At 41.4% G+C, this 21635-nt stretch overlaps 3 protein-coding genes and 1 non-coding gene across 6 annotated transcripts in view; 1 reads left to right on the plus strand and 3 right to left on the minus strand.

The window, feature by feature from the left end:
- Nucleotides 1-1266: 1266 nt before the first annotated feature.
- shrprbck1r (sharpin and rbck1 related) lies at nt 1267-14311 on the minus strand. Of its 2 annotated transcripts, XM_086306072.1 has the most exons (14): nt 13615-14311; nt 12786-12960; nt 10643-10720; nt 10389-10530; nt 10175-10265; nt 9734-10055; nt 6939-7039; nt 6659-6829; nt 5408-5568; nt 5204-5315; nt 4897-5076; nt 4307-4405; nt 2701-2844; nt 1267-2537 (listed from the first exon to the last, which is right to left on the minus strand). In XM_086306072.1, exons 1-14 carry the CDS (start codon nt 13891-13893, stop codon nt 2457-2459), a joined length of 2136 nt encoding a protein of 711 aa, XP_086162198.1. In that variant the 5' UTR covers nt 13894-14311; the 3' UTR covers nt 1267-2456. The 2 variants fall into 2 exon arrangements, with proteins under 2 accessions (XP_086162198.1, XP_086162199.1); XM_086306073.1 differs by lacking the exon at nt 1267-2537 and having other exon boundaries at nt 2712-2844; nt 4239-4405.
- Nucleotides 14312-15342: 1031 nt separating this feature from the next.
- Nucleotides 15343-15415, minus strand: trnar-ccg (transfer RNA arginine (anticodon CCG)). The gene has a single exon. It is a non-coding gene; the product is annotated as a tRNA-Arg (tRNA).
- A 1368-nt stretch (nt 15416-16783) lies between these two features.
- Nucleotides 16784-18745, plus strand: prlh2 (prolactin releasing hormone 2). Its single transcript, XM_086305132.1, has 3 exons — nt 16784-16912; nt 17315-17498; nt 18403-18745. Exons 1-3 carry the CDS (start codon nt 16814-16816, stop codon nt 18603-18605), a joined length of 486 nt encoding a protein of 161 aa, XP_086161258.1. The 5' UTR covers nt 16784-16813; the 3' UTR covers nt 18606-18745.
- A 133-nt stretch (nt 18746-18878) lies between these two features.
- Nucleotides 18879-21635, minus strand: part of myripb (myosin VIIA and Rab interacting protein b) — a 126395-nt gene continuing 123638 nt past the window's right edge. For both annotated transcript variants that reach the window (XM_086306078.1, XM_086306077.1), the window contains one exon: nt 18879-21628. In XM_086306078.1, the coding sequence (XP_086162204.1) occupies nt 21585-21628 (44 nt within the window). In that variant the 3' untranslated portion in view covers nt 18879-21584. The remainder of the gene's footprint in view (nt 21629-21635) is intronic.

The raw sequence follows: 21635 nt of genomic DNA on the forward strand, positions 1-21635 counted from the left end.
TCAATCCTTTATCATCTGCAACCGAAAATAGTTGTGGATGATTACTATACCTTTCTAATGTTGTTGTCCCTGCCTCTCTTTCTCTCTCTCTGGCTCTGTTCCTGTGCTACTGAGTGTAACTACCGCCCCTCCCCCTCTGCCCAGCGTAAAGCACAAGGCTCGCGTGCAGAGTGAAACAGAAAAAAAGTGCGAGAGAGAGGCTGAGAGAAAGAAAAAAAAAAACAACCACGTGACGGCTCGCGATAAGGAGCCGGCTCGCGTCGTTCACGTCAAAGAGTCGGCTCTAAGAGCCATTTCGTTCGCGAACGACCCATCACTACCCCCAACTCTTGAAGGGAGCTCGAGGTCTATAATTTGAGCATATCGAGTTCCTGGGTGAAAGTGCTCGCAAAGAAGAAGGGGGTGTGGAAAGTGGGACTGACTTTGCGCTTAAACGAACATCATGTGCACTCGAAAATAAGTGCTTGTTTTGTTTTTTAATGCTAAACAGCAACAACAATAAAACACTATAAAATGTGACAACGGCGATAAAAGGCGCGCAGGAAGTCCACTGCAGGAATGGCGAACTGGAGGAATAACCTTGAAACCGAAAGGTGATTAAAGGGTTTTTGCTGAAAGAGTTTGTTGTTCTGAAGTGTGGTCCCATCTGATTAAATACGCAAATTGTAACATTAATAAAATGTGATGTAGATGTAATAAAATACTAGATGTAGATGTTGTGAAGGCGTATGAGGTTAAATACCCGGGATCAAGCATCCGAGGCAACACAGTGCAGAAGACAGGTGAAGTAGAGAGTGCAGAGTGGGTGGAGCAGGTGGAAACGACTGCTATGACGTATGGTTTGGAGATGGTGGCACTGACAGAAAGACAGGAGGCGAACCAGCTTCACCTGAAGTGTCAGAGTTAAAGATTTGAAGATTGTCATTGGGAGTGAAGCGCAGTTTGGAAGGGTCATGGATGTAGTGAAGGAGGAGATGCAGAAGGTTGATGGAGGAGCAGCATGCTAGAGTTAGGTGGAGAGATGGGGAAATAATCCCCTAAAGGGAGCAGTTGAAAGAAAGGGATAATGTTTTTGTGCATTTAAGAAGACATGCAGAAGTCACCAAGTCTTCTCTTTGGACGCTACAAATAGCCTTTGAATATTTACAAGCTGTGAAAAATTTACCCTACTAAAGGATTAGAAAGCACGATGACAGCTTTAAAGCTGCTCATTCACTCAGTTCTACGTTAAATCACTCACAAACACACGTGTGAGTTTGAATGGTGTTTATTTATTGTTAAGGCACAACAGAAAGTCAGCAGCACAGTGCTGACTTTTACACACAGAAAGGAGTGAGGATCTTTTCTTGGCCTGTCAGTTCTGGGCAGTAGTGTAGTCGAGGGAAAACTCAGGAATTTGAAGTTAGGCATCCCCCCCTTTTCCAGTGAAGAGAGAGGGCATTGATGCGTACATGGATAAAAACATGTTCCAAGTATTTACACTGTTATGAATTACTTTATTGTATCCGAGGTCTTCTACAGGAATAAAAGCTTATTGACAAAAGGTGTTTACATGTGCCTCCCCATACAGGAAATATAAACTTAACAACCAATACCTGCCTTTTAATTAACACGTTGACATTTATTGGTGATGTCATCACACAATACTCAAATGTGAGCAGTTTCTGGGGGAACACAGAGTCGTGGGTAATAAAACACGACTCTGTGAAAACAGTCTGGTTTCTCTCAGCCATCAGACCAACGGATCCCAATCGAAGGAATAATCAGACACACACTTGTTTCGGTTCAAACCTCTTTGGTAACAAGGCACCCATGCAGTCATTACACGGCATCACGCAGACGTACAAACACACACATACACACATTCAGAAATGCTTCTATATGTAACTCTGGACTCTTGCTTCATCTATTTATCACATTCATCTATCACAATGAGAAAAAATTGTCACATTTTGTTTCATTCAGAAACACCCTGCTACTGATTTTTGTGCACGAGAAACAAGGCCACTTCAGTTTTCTGTAATGCATCCAGGCTCGTAACTGCTTAAACAGAAAGTAACGCACCCGTACTGCTACATCAGCTGTGCAAACATTCTGAAAAGGCACCACATGCATTCAAAGTAAATACTCCTGTTTTTTATACCGCATAATTCTGACCACGCTCATCTTCGTTACATAACTAACCACATTCTTATTAGTGAGATGCAGCGACATGTAAAAATATTATTTCTTTCATTCGGATTCCAGTGGAAAAACCAGTGAAAATAAGTGACTGTTAGAGATTTGTTGATTAAAGATCTCAGTATGTATTTAATGTATAAATTCTGCACAGTTTTGTATTAAATATAGCTTAAATAGAAATCTCAGTCTTTCTTTCCATGCTATTGAGAGAGCAGCTTTTTTCCCCAAGTTCAGTCATTCATTCATTCGGGGCAATCTGACCCATATTGACCCTCTCAGTGGCAGTTTTGGCATTTAGGGTGACACTTTCGGTTGTTCACGTTGCAACGACATCCTCCACTGGTGTCTCCTGGACCCTTTAAAAGCAACAGAATGAGGAACATGCTTTGATGGAAAACAAGGCTTTGCAGTCTTTTTAGGTGGACATAAACAGTTTTTGAGTCTATCTGACCAAGGTTACTAAATAAAGCAAAAATAGATAAATCGTTAAAGTTAAGGTAGAAAGGACAGATTTCATACCCTTGGCCCCCAGCGTGGCCCTCTGGTTACCCAGCAGATCTCAGTGTGACAGACTGTACAGCGCAGCCAGTCACATCCATCTCTCTTCTGTACAATGATGCCACACTGTGGACAGCGCATGGCCTCCCCTGACTGCACAAGAGTCTGTTTGTGAGAGATAAAATGAGAACAAGAAAAAGAAGAAAGAATATGAGACCCGAGGATATGGAAAGCATTACCAGTATATATCAGTTTGTCTGTAAGCATTAGACCACAAAGCCATTCACTGCTTACGAGTAGAGGTAAAAATGGATCTGCAACACTGTCCCTTCTATCTCTGTGCATTACAAATAGCCTTAAAACAGTGTACAACTCAAAAGAACTCTCTGTCATGTCGCACATCCCACATACAGTACAGATGTTGTGGTTAGAAGTTCACATACACTCATCATTGGCTGTCATGGTAATTTGGGGATTTTAATGATTTCTTTGGACGGTTCTTTTTCCAGGGTGGCACTGTTCAGCATACATCTTTTGTTACTTTGTTACTTTAAAACCAAGAATTTCTTGCACAGGTTTGAATTTATTTGAGATATTCGCTAATCTACACAGATTTAAAGGTATACACACAGGCACAAATATATACATACACTCACTTAAATGTTTTAATAATTAGTGATGAAGGTTCTACAATGTCTTTTAACTTGACAAAGCCAAGGCACGCTTACGTCTTGTTAGTAATTGTGATTGACTACAACTTTTTGTTTTTATTTGCTGCATAAAAGGGATTTGTGTGCTGATCATGAAAGATGCCCCTGCTCCAAAATCAACACCATCTAGTTCAACTGAAATTTGCAGCTGCCCCCATGGACAAGCCAAATGTGTTTTATGGTCAGATTGAGCTATTTGGCCACAATTGCAAGACACATGTTTGGAGGAGTAAGGGTGTGGCTTTCAAACTTAAAAACAAAGTAAAACTGTGAAGCATGGTGGTGGTAGCATCGTGTTCTAGGGTTGTTTTGCTGCCAGTGGTACTGGTACAATACACAGAATGGATAGAATAATGAAGAAGGACTACCTCCAAATTCTTCAGCTTCACCGTAAATCAACAGCTGGATGGTTGAAACTTTGATTCAGTTGGTGTTGAGACAGGACAATGATTCCAAATACACACATGAACTGGTTTTGGATTGGATAAAGCAGGCTAACATTAAGCTTCTGCAATGGTCTTCCCAATGTACAAACTTCAAACCTACTGAAGACTGTGGATTAAAAGCGGGTCTGTGCCAAGAGACCAACTAATTTAAAGAACTCTACCAATTCTGCCAAGAAGAGTGGTTAAATATCACAGACAGAATTATAGCAGAAGCTTGTTGATGGCTACCAAAACATCTGCTCATAGTACAACTTGCTATGAGATATTTAACCAAATGTTAGTGGGGTTGTATGTATAGATCTGAGCCTGTATGGATTAGAAACTCGTGCACCCAATTCTTGTTTTTCAAAGTAATAAAAATGTATCCTGCCGTTCAAAGAAATAACTAAAAACCCCAAATTACCGTGATATTCATGCCACAAGGAATGTATGAAAACTTCTGACCACAACTCCATGTCTGTTGTAGCTCACATTTAGTAGATGTGTTGTCCTTCGAGCAGCAGAGTCATTGATAGCACGCGCTGCAAGATCGTCCTGGTACTGCTTACAATTCATACCCTCATGGATAGACTGAGGAGAAAATAGAAAGAGGAACAAATAAGGATCTTTTAAAAACTGTAATTTATGTAAATCACTCTAGGACAATTGGATAAATTCAATAAAAATGTAGCTAGGAATGAGCAAAACAGGCATTCTTTGCAGAAATAAACATTTCTTATTCAATTTGCAGTTAGCATGAGGCAACCAAACCAGTTAAAACCATGTCAATACTTGGACATTTTTTCATTTATGTACGGTATTCATTTTTACAAAGTATTTTTCATTTTTAACAGCATAATGTGCAATTAAAATGAACTGTTCCTGGCAGAAGCCACTCAAATAAACTTATTCTAAATGAGCTTGGACTAATTAATTAGTTCAAAGTTCAGTCTGCATCTCTACATAGTATATGTGCAAATCTAATGCATCACATGAGTTCAAGCAACCAATATAGGAACAAAAGACAGGAATAAATTATTAAATTTCATTTTATACCAGTATATACTGTGTATGATTTCTACCTTGCAGATTAGGCAGTTGTGTTTCTTGCAGACAGGGCAGTGGAAGACATTGACAGTATCCTCATACACACACCAGCCCAGACAGTCAGGAGTAGCACAGTGATAGCTGCCCTCACACCGAGACTCTGCAACTGAAAGGCCCCTCTGCAGCCAGCGTTCATACTCCTCTGCAGGAACCAACTGTCACCAGGAAACAGGAGGAAGATGGTGAATGTGTGCTAACACTAAAAGATAAAACTGTAGCTTTAAAAAAAAAAAAAAAAAAAAAAAAAAAATGTGTCAGAAGCTGTTAGTTGGTCTCACTCACAGCTCTGATCTCCCTCTCCTGCAGGAAGCAGGAACAGGAGTATGTGTCATCTCTGTAGGGACAGGACACCTCGGGCTCCTCGCTCAGCATAATGACAGAGCGCAAGCACTCTCTAAGCAGGCGTGCACACAAACACAGAAAAGTCACCCAAGGTGTACAAGAAAAACAAAACAAATCAAAAAACCGCCACCCCTTAAATTTTACCTGCAAAAACAGTGCAGACACTCCCTCAGGAGGATGCCATCTCCCGGCTGTAAGCCTGCATAGCAGATCCTACACTCCACAGATTCAGGGTTAGGCACCAGGTCCTGACCATCCATCATCACCAGCCGGGCAAAGTTCTGCCTTCGCTCCTCCTCCCTCGCCTGGAAGAAGGAGCGGTGTTGTTGGAGGAGGGAAGTGAGGGTTAAAGGCAAGTTCTGTAAACTGCGCTCTTCCAGCTTTTTCTTATAATGTGCATTTTAAACTCGAAAATGCTCAAAATCCTCATTTACACAAACACAGACAAGCACACAGAGTCAAAACCTTTTATTTTTATCCATTCAGAGTATATACAGTATCGCAGTGCAAAATAAATGACTCATACATTCAACTCGGTGGCAACTATTGCTCCTAAAGAGTTCATTAAAAAGCCACTTCATTTGATTTGCTGAAAGGCTGCAGTGATTACGACTGTCACTGGATGTTCAATATGAGTAACGTCTTTTGGAGCCAGGGTCAAAATGTAAAAAGAAATCTCACAGGTTTTTTTTTTAAAAACCTGCCCGTCCTTGTCAGCATTACTGCTCATTCAGAGCACGTTTTCCACATTTTTCAGAAAATGTGCAAAAAAAAAAAAAAAAAAAAAAAAGTAACATGTTCTCACACAGCCTGTAAACTGCACGATCTTATGAATCTGCAAATATGGGATGCAACCGATGCATGAAGGCAGCTTAAAATGACTTCAGGGGTAAAATTCGACAGTTTTATTGCATAAATGTGGATATACATGAATATAGTCATGGGCAGTGGAGATGGTGCTTCAAGGATAGAAATGAACATAAGGTGTATGTCTGCCTGTGTCTGTGTGTTCAGTAGTTCTGGTCCAGGTTAAACAGGAGTGAGGTGTTTTGAAGCCCAGCACTCTTCAGCCCCTCTCTTCTCCCTTTCTCCTTCAAAAAACAGAGACAGAAGAGAAGAGAGTCAACCTGAGAGAGCCTGAAAGTTTCAATTCAAATACCACGGTTATTAATTTTTTTCTAAATAAATACATATCACCCTCTCCCTTTCATCGGTTTCACTTTGAGCATTTTGTCAAATTTGGCCAAACTGTGTGTCACTAAGTGGTGCTCCCCTCCCTGAATTTTTAACTGAGCTTTGTGTGCCCACCATCATGTTATATTCCAGAAATCATATTAAGTATGTGCACGTAAAACCACGTTCATACTACCCGGAATGTATTCTTTTTTTAAATACCTGCTGGTATTGTCGGATAGCTTCTTTCTCCTTCTGAATTCTTCTGAGCTCCAGTGTATCAGGTCGATATCCCCCCGGGACAACGTAGTTCTCAGGTCGGTCCGTACTGCAGATCTCACAGCCCGGCCGTGTTGGTTTGTTAATGTAGGTGCACGAAGGACATGACCAACCCTGAAAATTTGTTTAGCGCCGTTATTCTCTACATTCTTTTTACCTTACTGAACTTAACTGTGTGTCCTTTAAGTATATGTTTTCGATAGGTTGACAAAAATTACATTACCTGGGTAGGCGATGTTTTCGGGCTCAGGGCTTTATCAAGCTGGGGCATCTCTAGGTTGATGAGATCTCTGATCTCTCTGATGTTTTGCCTCTCTAAACCGCCTGAGGCATTTAAGGAGAAAAAAAAGAGACTGAGCAGCCAACATCAAATCTGCGTGCAAACATGTTTGCTCAATATGCCAGTGTGTGAAAGACTTTATGGCACCTTTATGGTGTATGCATATAGATTTAAATTGAGTAATTATTTCTTTTCCTTGGTATTCTGCTGAGTTACATTTTCACTATGTGGGCACAGACCATACAAAGTCACAGACAAACTATGTTTAGTAGGGGATTGCTCACTTTACATTATTTATTTATTTATTTTTATCTAACAATAGAAATAAGGTGTTAAACAGTCATACAAGGTGAGATCAATAAAGTCTTTGAATCTGTCACTGAAAAAAAGAAAGCCATACTTAATTTAAATGTAGTCACTATTTTTGGTCTTCTTGGGCAGTGTGCAACAACTTCAAACACTTCTGCTTCTAGATCATGTCTCAGAAACTGTGCTGTGACCTACTTTGTGTGACAAAATATTAAGTTCTTTGTCAGACAGGTCAGGAGCATGCTTGTCACTCTTTTCCCTTCGACATTCATCCCACCGTGTGAAACGTTCATTCCCCCAGCATTAGGCTGTCAATGCAGGCCACTACTGTAACGTCTCAAGGTGCCTGAGAGTTCAACACGCGCTGAACTGAGCAGGCAGAAGCTTTTTCATCACACCATCACACTCATGAGCCCTACTCTCTGTCTTCATACTCAAAAAAATATATCGATACTGCACTGTATTGCAATATTTTACATGGCTATTTTGTATCGATACAGGGGCACCAAATATCGATATTTTATGAAATAAATAAAGATACGTAAATAAATGGGAACGCTGCTCTGCTAACATGAGACGAGCCCTCTAATAGCAACAGTGTTCATCTCCTGCACGGCGATCCTGAGATAATTTTAGCTGAGCAATCTTACAATAAATCAGCTCACCCGAAAAAACAGCCAACACTGGACACACTCAGCTTGACAGAGTGTATAATTACCAATTTGTCCTCATTCAGTCACAGACTGATTCCATTGTGATAAATTGTAGTATATGTTATTGTGAGCTTATTGCAAAATGCTAAAAATTGCAATAATACTGTATCGTGGGTAGCGGTGCAACAGATCAAAAATCTCACGGTTCGGATCAGATCGGTTTTAAGTCACGGATTGGATCAATTTTCGGATCAGCAAAAATAGAAAAAAAAGACAAAAATTCGACTCGCCATTTACTTATTTAAGTATTTTTTGCCTATTAAAAAACATTCAAGTGAAGACTCATTCCACACACTTATATAAAAACAAATTAAGGTGCAATATGGACATTATGGACCATGCTGGGCATCCTCTGCATCCTCTGCACACGGCCATAAACAACCAGAGGAGTCTGTTCAGTGACAGGTTGCTTCTCCCAAAGTCAAGGACCAGCAGACTTAAAAAGTCCTTTGTCCCACATGCCAACAAACTGTTTAACTCCTCGCTGGAGGGGAGAGGGAGGGGAAACGGGGACAAAGGAGGGGCGAACAAGTAAGCTGTAGTGCCTTTTCACTGTGCAATAGTTTTTGTTAATAACCAACGGTGTAATAGACTCACAATACTTGAAATGTGCCGTTCCCTTGTATTCTTATTCCTATTTATTCTTTTTATCCCTTTTGTATTCTCTGTGTTTATATATATGGTATATTTCTGCTCACATTCTGCAACTTCTGTGGGTGCTGTGCTACTGGAAACTGAATTTCCCAGAGGAACCCACCCGAGGGATAAAGTTTCATCTAATCTAATGTGATCTATAGGGCAGTACAGGGCCACTCCGCTGTGATATAACGAGCGGTCATGGTCACGTGGCTTTCCTTTGCCCTGGAGGTCCACCCATTTGTAGTTTGAGCAACAGAAGATGCCTGGGACAGTTCAGCCATAACTTTAAACTTCTCCTGCTCATACATGCTTGGAACGATCTTGTCACACTGAAGTGGACGCGCAACGAGATATCATAGCGTGGCTCAAGCACGTTCATCACAGTTTAAACCCCTTGTTTTGCACAACGGAATACGGCCTCCTGTCTGCAACTAAACACCCCAGTAGCTTTTGTAATAACTTTAGCCCGGTCGGATTGGTCGGCAAAGGGCTGCTTAAATGCCGCAAACTCCTCTGCTCTGCCACTTGGACCGCTAGCGCTGGCCATAACTACCGGCTGACAGACTGACCTCGCGCACCATACACATACTTTTTTCTCTTTTTCGAATCTTTGGATCACTTGCGTACCGAACCGTGGAGTGGGATCGGTTCGGATTTCAGATCAACTGTGATCCGTTGCACCACTAATCACGGGTGGTCTTATGATTCACAGAATCATAGACAGATGAACACTTGCAAACTGGCAGAACAGGACTTTTAGGAACTGATCTAGAATAGCAGGAGCCCTGGAAGCAATGTGGAGGTGCACAAGAACACAACCTTAAAGAGGAGACCTTTCAATTTTAAATCACGCCAAGTTTTTGCTTTTTTGTGGGAAGACTCATCTCGTATTAGAATAACATATAGAAGATAAGAAAGTGACATACCATGGTGTATTTTTCAAAGCAATGATCACAAGGGTTTTAGTGATAAGGTGTTCAAAGGCCCTTTGTTAGTAAAGCAACAAATACACATGTGTAATTGTGATTTAAATAGCTCAGATTTCACATAAACCACTGTGAAGAGACCACATCTTACCAGTGTTAGTATTGGTAAGGAGTCTAGAAGGAAGTGTGGTGTAAGGCCTCCAGTCCTGAGATGAGGGGCCATTTGCAGAGGTAGCAGGGAGTGGCGGGTTTGGAGAAGACTGAGATGAAGGGCTGAAGAGGAGGATGCTCTCCTGATCCTGCTGGAGGGCCTGCGGGGTCAAGCGAGCGTGGCGGGCTGACAAGAGGTACAAGAAGGCCGTGTCACCGTGCTGACGAACACCGTACGACGCGAGGGATCGGTTGTCGAAGCACAAGCACTGGCCGATCACCCAGCGCTGCACTCGTGGGTGGAAGCCGTATTCGAGAAACATCTAGAAAAAAAACAAAGAGAATGACGATGAATGAGAGAGAAACATTAACAGTGGGGCAGAATCGAAACCATGCTGTGAAAGGAATATGATAAACATATATATGTGTAGCTCAAATTAACCTGCTGTTTCAGCGACGCAGTAGTCATGTGTGGGAAAACTTTCACAGTGACACAACAGGATGAGGACGAATCCTCCACTACGACAGCCAAACTGCGAGACAAGATGAAACCCGTGCAAACAACTAAGATTACATCAAATTATCAAAACATAAAACTACTGATTATAGATCGTGCCGCGAAGTATCGAAATCATAACGAGTAATCGTGTTCCTACTTGACTTCATTGTATTCGTGGTCTCTGGTGGAGGGCTGGATCCTAAGTGCAGCACGCTGATGGGCGAGCGTAGCAGCAAAGGCAGAAGCAGACTGCATGTCACCTGCCTCTATCGCCTTGGTCAGCTCTATACAAGTGTCCTCTGCAGATGAAACAAATGCACGCATGATGAAACACAGAGAGACATGCAGAGATCAGAAGGGCGCTAACAACAAATAAATGAATGAAAACAGAAACAGAGGTGTCACACTCACCTGTTTGCTGCAAAGCTAAGGTGTTCTGATGATGGGGACCGTCAGGGGGCTGCTGTGGCTCATTATGGTGAGAGAAGGCTGCCAATATATAAATTTGAAACCCAGAGGGGGAAAAAAGATTTTAACTAAACAGATTTCAAAGACAAGAAAGAGATAAAGAAAACACATTAAGCTCCAGAAGAAACTCAATCATTCTGTGATTTTATCATTTCGCAAGTTTGTGTGAATTGAGCCCTGAGGGGGAAGCAAGGCAACGTATGGAAATATGAAGAGTAACAGCTAACGTCTGCCACTCGGTTTCCACTATGAAAGTGGAATCAGTTGACAGTGCTGTGCTTGGTTCCACAGGGCTAATTTGAATATCAGACCATCACTTCCACAGTTTGTATCCCAGTCACGCACACAACGCTGCACTTTTTCAAAAAAGAGAGGTCCCCATTGTTTGAGTGCAACGCTGTCGAGCAGCCGTGCAGACCAGGAAAGACGCGCAGTGCTTCATGCAGGTCCAAGTAATCGCTCTCGATTTTATTTTAATAAATCAATGTGTATGTCACGTTTATCTTATACGGTTTAACATGTACGAACTTACGTTTTGCATATATTACTCATGTTGCCTGTCCGATAATTTGTACAGCACTGTTGTTGCGTTTGCTTAGCTAAAAACATGCTTAAATAAATTTTAATTGATTGGATTTTGTGAAACTTCAAACATACAGCCAGCGGCACGAACAACTATTTTTAGCCATGATGAGAACAAAGAGCTCTCAGCTCACACAGGCCTCAGCATCCTTCAGTCAGCATGGGCAGTAACACATATACCGGAGAAGTTAAGGGAAGGGTAGGTCACAACAAACACCGAAGTGACGCAGGTTTGTTCTCTGTATTGTATGTTAAAAAATAAGGAAAAATGCTCAGGGCATGATTTAAACGATGCTCACTTTACTTAAAACGACACTTTATAGCTTTACGAACATCACAATGATGTCATTATTAGCCTACTGAGACAATCTGAGGTTTATCGTTCATCAGAGTATAAACCCTATACTCTGATGAAGCTTGGAATGGTGAGGTTCATGGTGGTGTTGCTACCAACCACTGAACACAGTCAATTTTATACCTTAATTTGCACAAACACAAGTTCCCTACAGGGTGGATCAGCATAACAAAAGCATCCTACAATATTTTGCAAATTTGAATGCATTTGCACCATGGTGGTGTGGGGTTATAATATTATCTTATGCCATGTTATACCCCTGATTAATGATTGTGAAAGTATTATGTAGTTTTAGTTTGTAGTATTCTCCTGAATTAGAAGAAGGTGATAACTATTACAGTTATTAAACTGATTTGTATTACATTAGACTGCTGATTCAGTGTGAATGAATGATATTGTTCATGATGCATTATACTGCTGAGTTATAAGAAATACTGTTTTCGGAGAGTCAGGACTTTGCTTTTTCTGATAGTAGAGGAGACAGAGAGCACATTCCACGGGAGCTTCACCCCCACCGTTGCCGCCGTTGTTAAAGGCAGACAAAATAGGGAGCCAAGGCCATAAGTCAGGCTCGCTAGGAGTTAGAAAGAATGAATGTTTAGGTTTTTACGACTAGGTGGGGGCCACTAAATGCTATAAGAGTTTGAGTAACCCTCCACCAGTTGGAGATTTGCTGTGACCCTCTGCATGCATGTCTCCCCATCCGGATGGTTGATGCTCAAAAGTGTTGAATTGTATGTAATAAAGTAATTGTTGATTGAGCATTTATACACCGAGTATTGTCCTTCCTTCAGCCCAAAGATCGAAAGAATTGGGAGGATTTAACAATTTAAAGCAAATTAAAGCTATTGCCTCACATCAAGAAGTTCCTGGGTTTGACTCTACCATCCGGCACTAGCCTTTATGTGTGGAGTTTGCATGTTCTCAGCGTGTCTGAGTGGGCTCTCTCTGGTTACTCTGGCTTCTCCCACAGTGCAAAGACATGCAGTTAGCGGGGTTAAATTATTTGGTTATTTTAAATTTGTCATGTGTTAATGGTTGTTTTTCTGGGTCAACTGGATAAGCAGAATAAAAAGGCTAGATGGACTTTGCTCCAAGGCCAAATATCTGTTTGTCATCTACAAGTATTTGCTCTCCTGGGTGACTGACCTCTGTGTGCTTCTCTTAGTGACGACATCACCACAGTAGCCCACTCCTGGGCTTCCTGCTCGCAGCGAAAGTTGAAGCTGATGCGATCATTGGGAGGAACGGCCAAACTCAGCTCGTGGCACTTTGGCGACTTCACCTCGTAGTTCACGCTCCTCAAATCAAACTCGGCGATGGTCTGAAATAATAAAGAGCGAGCGACAGTCAGAGGAAATCAAAGGCTGTCGTTTTTGTCACTGTGTGATGGATTTGTCTAAACTTTAATTTCCCACTATATTGTAAAAAAAAATGTAGTTAGATAAAATAGACATGTGTATAAAACATAACATTTGCTTCCAAGCAAAGTGGCCTGAATCTGTCCCCCTTGGTCATGGGTGCCCTTTAAAAACACCCAAACAACCTGTGCAAAGAGGATATGGACAGACATTAATTTCCTTCACAAAAGAGTGGTAAAAATGGTAATATCTATTTAAAAAAAAAGAACCTGCCTTGCCAAAAAACATTTTAATATTTAATGATTTAGAATCACTACCTCAAGTTGTCAAGGGTATGGCCTTTGCATAAGGCAATTTACATAAGAAACTTAAGACCCTGGAGGGTCTGCGGGGATTTCCTAGACCAGGATGGCTTTGGTGTAAAGCCAGAAAACTGTAAATCACTGCACTGCTTGAGGTAGTGCTCATTAAAAATAAACCTGGACAACATAAAGCCTTGCATTGATGTGGAGGTACATCTAGAATACATCTCTTTCCTATTATCTTTTCACAGCCTGTTAACAACGTTTAAACACACATACCACAACAAGCCAACCCCCGCACTGCTGTGAACTCACCACACTCCGGCCAGTCCCGCCGTTCTCCAGGAGCGACAGCCGGAATTCCCCGGATTTCCCCGGGTCCATGCTGAGCTGCAGTCTCAGTGACTCATCACCTGCTCCCGGAAGACACAGCGGCCGAATCCCAGAATGGCACACTGACACCCGAACCGACATGAGGACGGTGTGGCAGCCAAGTTGAGACTGCGAGGCCCCATAGTGGCTGGGGAACGCGGCGGAGTGGTCCGGTGTGTGATCGGGGGAGGAGTGAGCCCAACCGCCTGAACTCAGCGACATCCTGCCCGAAGACTCATGTAGAAAATAGTTCCAGCGGAGTCCCGTCTGCCTGTCTGTTTACCTCCTGTCCCGCGTTCTTACCTGGTCTCGGCTTTCCTTTCTTTTACATTTCTGTCAGTGAGTCGTTTGACTGGTTATTTGACAGAGTCAGTGTCAACAGGAAGCAAGTGCGCAGAGTCGGAGAACTATTTTAGAGCCACTTCCAAAAAGTCAAACGCGAGCGATGTTTCACTTCTCTCTTCTTTTTTTAGAGAAAGCTCCGTTTCAGGCAGATTCGGTGTGTCTTATTTTGGCTTCTAAGTAAAGTTCCTTTGCCTGTAGTCCCATAAATACCGTCCTGACTCCAAGGTTATGGTAGTAGTTTGAGACTGGTATCGATATGTTGCTGTTTGCTTTCATTTCACATTGCGCATGCGTTCCTCGTTGGGTGACGTATGCCGCTGTAATATTTATGAATCATGTGAACGCTGTTTCTTTTTTTAGCTGCACCGAAGATTCACTTCTTTCTTGTCTCTTAACACACTGTATATTTATATATTGCACACATATATTTGTTTGCGATGTAGTCCAGTAAAAAAGTCTATGTGCGCATTTGACCACAGAGAGGCAGCAAAGCATTCAGTTTACAAAAACGGTGGATGCATGTTCCCGGTATCTTCTAAATAATTCATGTCTGTGGAAATATATATAGTATTTATATAAGATTTTCAAGATCAACAGTGACTCCGTGTAAGCAAAGGAGTTTTTTTTCAGTCTGCATTCGTTTTAGTTCTCACTTTTTGAGACTTTGTTAAGTGTCCTTTTTAGTAGTCTCGACCCAGGTGAGACTTAAACCCACAACCACCAGCTCCAGAGGATGGTGCCTTGTCCATTAGGCCTCTGGGCCTCTCTGGTCCATTGCTCTCATCTGATGGCCTGAAAATGGCTTTTGTGACATTCAACAGAAAACATTTACCAGCCATCTATTCAACAGTGACCTTTCGTAAAAGGTTTACTTTTAAAATATTCATGTCCTCACAAAAATAAAAATTTTGTGTCCTTTTTTTAATGTCCTTTTCGCCCCCTGAGCTGTCTGTGTGTAAGGTTTGTGGATGTAGAATGTTTGTCTATATAAATGGCCTTTGTTCTGAATTCAAGGTGCAAGGGAAATACCTCCTGTTGTCTCATCCTCACACGCTTTAGATCATGGATAGTGTGTCAGCAATGTAGGAAAGAAGAGAAATGCTTTTGATCAGGGAGATCGAACCCAACATGGTATGCCACATTCAACCCTCTTTGATCTCAAGTGGGACAAACTCCCGTTTTTGCCAGTGTAAAGATGTTTAACTACATTAAAGAAAACTTATTTAAGTGTAGCATGAATCACAACAGGGAGGACTTTATCAGTAGGGTTAGGAGCCTGTGCCAACCTGCTTTAAATTACTAACCCTATTGATCCCCATGTATTCTTGACCCAGGTGGGACTTGAACCCACAATCCCCAGCTCCGGAGTCTGGTGCCTTGTCCATTAGGCCACTAGGCCACTGGCTCCACTTGGCTGCCATTTATAAATAATTAACATATCTTGATCTTTCAGCTATATTATTCATAGCATGTCATGGAGAAGGAAGCCCTGCTGGTTACCTGGTGCTGTGACTTGATCAATACTTCTATAACACAAAGAAAGCTAATCAGCGATTATTCGGGGACCTATGACCCCACAGTCACGAGAGAAAAGTTTAAAATGAAAGATACTGCAATGTCGTGTGTTTTTGCTTTCAGGCAGGAAAATGTGCAGCTGGAATTATCTGGGCAGGAGAAAACAATGCTAACACCCATCACAGCAGTGAGATAAAACATTGCACACAAGGAACTGAGAACATTTTTCTGTGCCCTTTTTAAATGTATTCGTCTGCAAAATGCATCCAAGGGTGACACCAGCAAATAAGGGTTCCCTGTCATAAATCTAATTTGCTTCATTATTTATGGATTTTTCCACGTTGTGTTGCAATTGCATATCCTCAGGTTGTTATCTTCTCATTACTGCAGCCACACTCTGCAACATACAATCTGATCTCAGCCATGACGCAATTATGGCTGCTCTAATCGGTAGGAGGGGCACAAAAGTGCTGCCGCAGGGTGGAGTTGTGTACATGAACATAAACACGTGCTATCAGTGATAGTCTGTGTAGTTTTAGATGGAGTTGAATAATTATTTGATGTGCATTTGAATGGATGCATACTGTAACATAACTGACAAAAATTACAGATGTATTTTTTTGGTTTGAATAAAGTACACCTGCTTGTTAGGCACACCTTCAAAGCAGTTTGTGTTACAGTTTCTTGACTTGTACAGATGCTGGTTTGGGCCCCAAGGCAGCTTTACACCTCAATACATTTGAAAATCTCTCCTCACCATGCATAGCATCTCACTTGTGATTCACTGTCACCTTTCAGTACCTACCAGTGGCAAATATAGCATATTTCCACTTACTTCTTCCTCATGTGTAGCACTGTGAGTGTATGTGACTTTTCAGCGCCCGTCATGAATCACTGAAGTTCCAAAAGCTTGTGAGAAGACATCTTAACCAAGAAGCATTTTGCAGAAGCCGATGGTGTGCTACCCAGTCCCTATCAAGCTGATTGATGAAAGGCTAATCATAAAACGCCCACCAAAGCTCCGGTTCATTGTCTCACAGACCTACTTGGGCTGGTGGGTCTCCCCATGTTCATGAATTTAAAGGTGTCTGCATGTCATTGACTTGCTGATGGACTGCTCTGCTGCGTGACAGACGTCAGGGAAACTCTGAAAGCAAACCTCCATTCTCAAAAGGATGAGTGGGGGTTTAAAGAGTGGGAGGAGCAGAGGAAGGGTGATGCATCCAGTAGTCTGGGATCACTGTGGCTGACTGACGTTCTTGATTCATCATCCAACAGCCTCATGGGCAGCATGGAGATATATATAAGCTGGGGCACACCTGCCAACAATAAAGACTCAAGACGTCCACCAACTGACCTCAGCCTGTTACCAAAGTTCAGGGTAAGTATTTACCATTTGGGGTTTGCATTTTGCATGTCTAACGCAAAATGCAAATATTTTTACTTTGCTTTTAATAACTACAGTTGTGCTAATTGCGGCTAATTATACTATTTCAACCTGCACATAATCCCAAAGGATCTCTGATTTATAACCATCACAAAGTTTCTATCATCATTAAGAATTATGAAATTCAAGTTTTCAGATTACAGTTTCAGTGATTAGTCCCGAGGTTTAAAAGACTTAATCCTACTTGAAACGGTCTTTCGTTAAGTTTTACTATTGGGCGCAAAAAAGGCACAACAGTTTTATCAAGCTCTGTCTTTTCTTGGTTTTGCGAATAGCTCCTGTTTTCAGTGTCTTCTCAAAAGTGATAAGTTACTTATAACTGCGTCCTGTCTTTAGTGCCTTGAGCGACACCGCAGCATGCTGCCCGTGAGAGCGGCTGATGTCCGGCACTGCGTCCTGACGAGCCGCTGGCTGCCCGCAGCTCTGGCGCTTCTCCTCCTTCTCTCCTCCAGCTTCAGCCGCGCTCACAGCACCACAGTGGAGCACGACTTCCACATTGTTCATAATGTAGACAACAGAAGTAAGACCCGTTTTCTTTAAATCATTCCGATTTGACTTTCCCGATAAGGATCAGATGGGATTTACGCGCTCAAAAAGAAAAAAAGAAGAAAAAAAAGAAAGAAAGCTAAATAGGCTATTACACTTTATTAAATCAACCACAATTTAATAAAGTGTGTGTCTGAGTGTATGGAATTCAATAGATCTAATGTAGGCTAATTATTTCTTAATAATCCTATTATATCCATTGAAATCTTTATTTCCAGTTATTAAGTTTAAAGATATGCTGTCTGTCAGTGTAACCAGGAGACTTTCTGTTATTAGACTTTAAACTGATTTGGTTAATTACACACTGTTTAATTCAGAGTGAGGAAATGCTAACCGGGTTTCACCTTCCACCAGCCATCAAATGTAAATTCAGTATGTGGTTGTGTCATTATTGGAGTACTAATACTGGCTCCCCACGCTGGATATTTTGTTACTGAATTAAATGTTTTGATAGAAACGCATTTGTTAATTTATTAATACTGTTGATCGGCCTTCTGTGTTGTTGCACACTAAACGTTCTGAACAGATGTGAGCATTCATGCGTTTCAGGAGTTGTTTAAAGACTGAAAACATATTTGGCAGTTAATTTGAAAGGCTTTCAGACTTTACATGGTAATATATCAGAATACCATTGTTTTAGGTCTGAAGGATAGCCACTAAAAGACAATTTTTTTTTAAAAAGGGAGGGGGGGAAAGGCAAAATCATGCCGTTTTGTGGCTGTAATAGTAGTATTTGTCCTCACAGTCCGTCCACTAACAGAATATTTAACCACCACTTTCCTAAATATTAATTCTGTTTTCAAACATAGCTGTTAACATCTTGTATGGATCCCTTGCTTTATGTGGCACTGATAAACTTGTCTCTGCTTGGTTTCCAGGTCCAGAGATAGATCCATTCTGGTATGTGGGGCGTGGGGTGAGACCCATTGGGCGCTTTGGGAAGAGGCACAGCAGTCTGGAGGCTCTGGGCAGCGATGGGATGCCCGTCGTCAGGACGTTGGAGCTGCTGCTCAGCAGCCTGAGAAACAAGGAGAACCTTGGAAAAGTGCTCGACGGGGAGGACGGTGATTGGCTACCGTGATGTGCTCTCCTCCCCACATCCAAAAACTCCGTTTTATTTTTCGTTTGTCATTTTTTAAAAATCGACACTATATACACGTCTTCATAATTATATTTCTCTTGTGTCTGTTATGAGCCTCACCCATGTCTGTACATAAAAATGCACTCTACATTGATTAATAAATCAGGATGTCATGATTATATCTGTTGACAACCTTGCTTGTAACTTTCGTGAGTGTGAAGGCAAACATTTTCTTTGAAAAAACAAGCAAACAAAACACAATTTTAAGTTTGCGAATTTTATTTATTTCATAATACATTTTTTTCTCAGAGTACTGTGGCACATAGAGAATCTGCATTTTTTTTTCTTTTTTTGCTTGTTAATAATTTCCCCAACATATCGTATGGATTGCAACAAACAATTGCACATAAAAGTGAATGGCCCGCCTGTGGAGCTGTGCACAGTGAACCTCTTCATAGTCGTTCACACTGGATTTAAACAGGAACAAAAGCAACATTTGTTTTTAGCTCTGGGAGAATCTCATCACTTCTCAGTATCCGCGACACTGTTCCAACAACCAACGAGACGTCCTGTGCAAATCCAGCCTCACAAGTCATGACAATTATACACAGTCTCTTGCACAACACTGAACGATTTGTCAACTATGATTGGGCAATAAACACATTATCATATCATATCCATGTTTTTCACACATATAGTATATTAACAAATTCTGCAATGAGATATTGTTACTTTTTTAATTATTTTTTTCACATTAGAAAAATACAGGACACTGATGATTGGACCCTTGTGGCTGTGCTTCTTAGAGAGACATTTTTCATCAGTTTGATAAAGCCAGAAACATGCTCTTTTTTACATCAACACCTCTGGAGAACAAGATTGACAAAAAATACAAGATCAATGTGCAAACCCAAGATGCGAAAGGCTGGGGATGAAGAGGTCACTAATAGAAGGGGCAGAGCATTCATACAGAAGATCATCACACCTTTCAAATACTATCAGAGAATCCAAACATGCTCTTATTAAGCTGGAGCCAAAGCAAGAACTCTGATAACTGTATGCATGGCTAACTTAAAATCTTCCAAAACTGAAAGGCAGTATTCTCGTGTTTAAGGAGTACAAGTGTGCCTCTCATCACCTGTGTTTTCAAAGCATTTACCATCGTCATTACTGGCAGAACATCGAATGGTAAATGCAAGCTTACACTGAAAGCAATTTGAGTCATCACACATAAGAGAGTCTGGTAGGACTGACTGAGGTGGGTTCCTTTGAGGAGAGAATAAAGCCTTTAATTTGCAATAGTACTTATTTCAGTGGTATTGCATAAAAACGTTCAGTACAAAAATAAATTGCTCGTAACAAAATCATGGTTTCATGGCATTTGTTATATAGCCCGTCAGACTTTCTTATGTAAAAATCTTTACAAGAATCTTTGAATGCAACACAAAAGATCAGACGTGACCCCGGTAAAGGGAAAACATGAAAATACTCTTTTCTTTCTCCTTAAATAAAAGGCCACAACGTTTAAAAGTAAACAAAGAAAGTGACAGGGAGGAGGAAGAATGGCTTTGCGTTGGAGAAACTACATATGTCACGGAGGAGGATTTTCAGACCCAACTTGAATGTCAGATGGATGCCATCTTCATCTGCTTTATCCAAGGCCGGGTCGCGGGGGCAGCAGCCTAAGCAGAGAGGCCCAGACCTCCCTCGCCCCAGCCACCTCCACCAGCTTATTCAGGTGTTCCCCCGGATAAGCTGGATGGATGCTCCATGCAAACTATTTTTTTAATTTTGATCTATTTAAATGTTGTAACCCACAATTTCCAATATGTGAATGTATCTACAAATCAGCTTTTTCTTTCCTAAATAAACTTACACACTCCTCACCAGTGAAATGTCAGCATGGCAAATGGATGCTTAGCTTAGCTGAGAGACTAAAAAAGGAGGAAGCGGTGAGCTTGGTTCTGTCCAGCTCCCTTCGGTTTCGGATTATCATTAGCTGCCCATTTCTCAATTTGACCTCTCCTTTTTTCTTGATACAAGTTTGACAGTTTGCCTTGACAGTGGCTGGACTAAGTTACTTAGGTCACAGCAAGAAATTAAATGATTATATTTCCAACATGTTGACCGGGTCTTTTAACTAGCTTAATTTCTTCTCAGCTACAGTTTCTCAATGTGCTATTCCTTTATAGTCATCAAGCACATGGTGCAACGGACAAAACCTCCCCCAAACAAAACCAAAACACTGGTGACGTGATACTTTGAACATCTAAACAGCTCTTTTTTCCAACTCTTTTCTGGTCTGCTTGTGATTTGTATAAATCAGTAAAATATTGAAGGTTACAATCATCCCCATTTGGTGATTACCATCTGATAGCTATATGCGGGTGGATATTGACAATCATCAAAAAAACAAAACAGTTTGAATAAATCCCCCGTAACATTTCTTGGTTCATGGTGACAAAGACGATGCAGTATAAAACATGGCTCAGCCTCTTTTCAGGACACTGAATCACACAAATTTTCTTATGATTTTCCACAGCTTCATTGCACATTAATTCACAACACTCTTGCAAACAGATAGAAAACTGAGTTTTTCTTTATCTGTACATATATATTCTTTTAAGTCGGTTTATGAGGAGTGTTTGCAGATCTTAAGGCAGAGAAACCGACTGTTAAATAACATATTTCTGTGTGTGTGTGTGTGAGTCTATGTGTGTGCAGTAAGGAGGAAAAACAGCATGAAATAGATCTTGTTAAAAGAGAAAGATCCAGCGATGTCTTCTTTGATCTCTTTAACTGATGGGTACTGAGCTTGTGTGAGGAATGAGTGCTGAGTTGGGTTACACAGGGCAGGTGGTGGCCCCTGCTTGGCCTGGAGCTAGAGGCAGATGCTGGGTCAAGGCACTGGATGTGAAGAGCCCCTGTCCCTGGGGCTTGAAAATAGCCCTGAGGGACTCATTGTGCTGTTGACTGTCACTATGGCCGAAATACTTTAACCTGCTGCTCTGGCTCCAACTTCTCTGAAAT

The sequence above is a fragment of the Aulonocara sp. 'chitande type north' Nkhata Bay genome, linkage group LG9 (assembly GCF_057382095.1).
Source record: "Aulonocara sp. 'chitande type north' Nkhata Bay isolate Kocher_YH1m ecotype deep benthic linkage group LG9, A_spYH_male_GT1.1, whole genome shotgun sequence".
NCBI lineage: Eukaryota > Metazoa > Chordata > Actinopteri > Cichliformes > Cichlidae > Aulonocara > Aulonocara sp. 'chitande type north' Nkhata Bay.

Bases quoted from the DNA above. Each gene is read 5' to 3' on its own strand.
- shrprbck1r (XM_086306072.1), bottom strand. From the start codon at position 13,893: ATGTCGCTGAGTTCAGGCGGTTGGGCTCACTCCTCCCCCGATCACACA. The intron at 10,721-12,785 runs GTCAGTCACCCA...ATATATTGGCAG, and splicing joins ACTAAGAGAAGCACACAGAG to CCTTCTCTCACCATAATGAG. The intron at 5,316-5,407 runs GTAAAATTTAAG...ACGCCTGCTTAG, and splicing joins TGTCTGCACTGTTTTTGCAG to AGAGTGCTTGCGCTCTGTCA.
- prlh2 (XM_086305132.1), top strand. From the start codon at position 16,814: ATGGGCAGCATGGAGATATATATAAGCTGGGGCACACCTGCCAACAAT. The intron at 16,913-17,314 runs GTAAGTATTTAC...TCCTGTCTTTAG, and splicing joins GCCTGTTACCAAAGTTCAGG to TGCCTTGAGCGACACCGCAG. The intron at 17,499-18,402 runs GTAAGACCCGTT...CTTGGTTTCCAG, and splicing joins TCATAATGTAGACAACAGAA to GTCCAGAGATAGATCCATTC.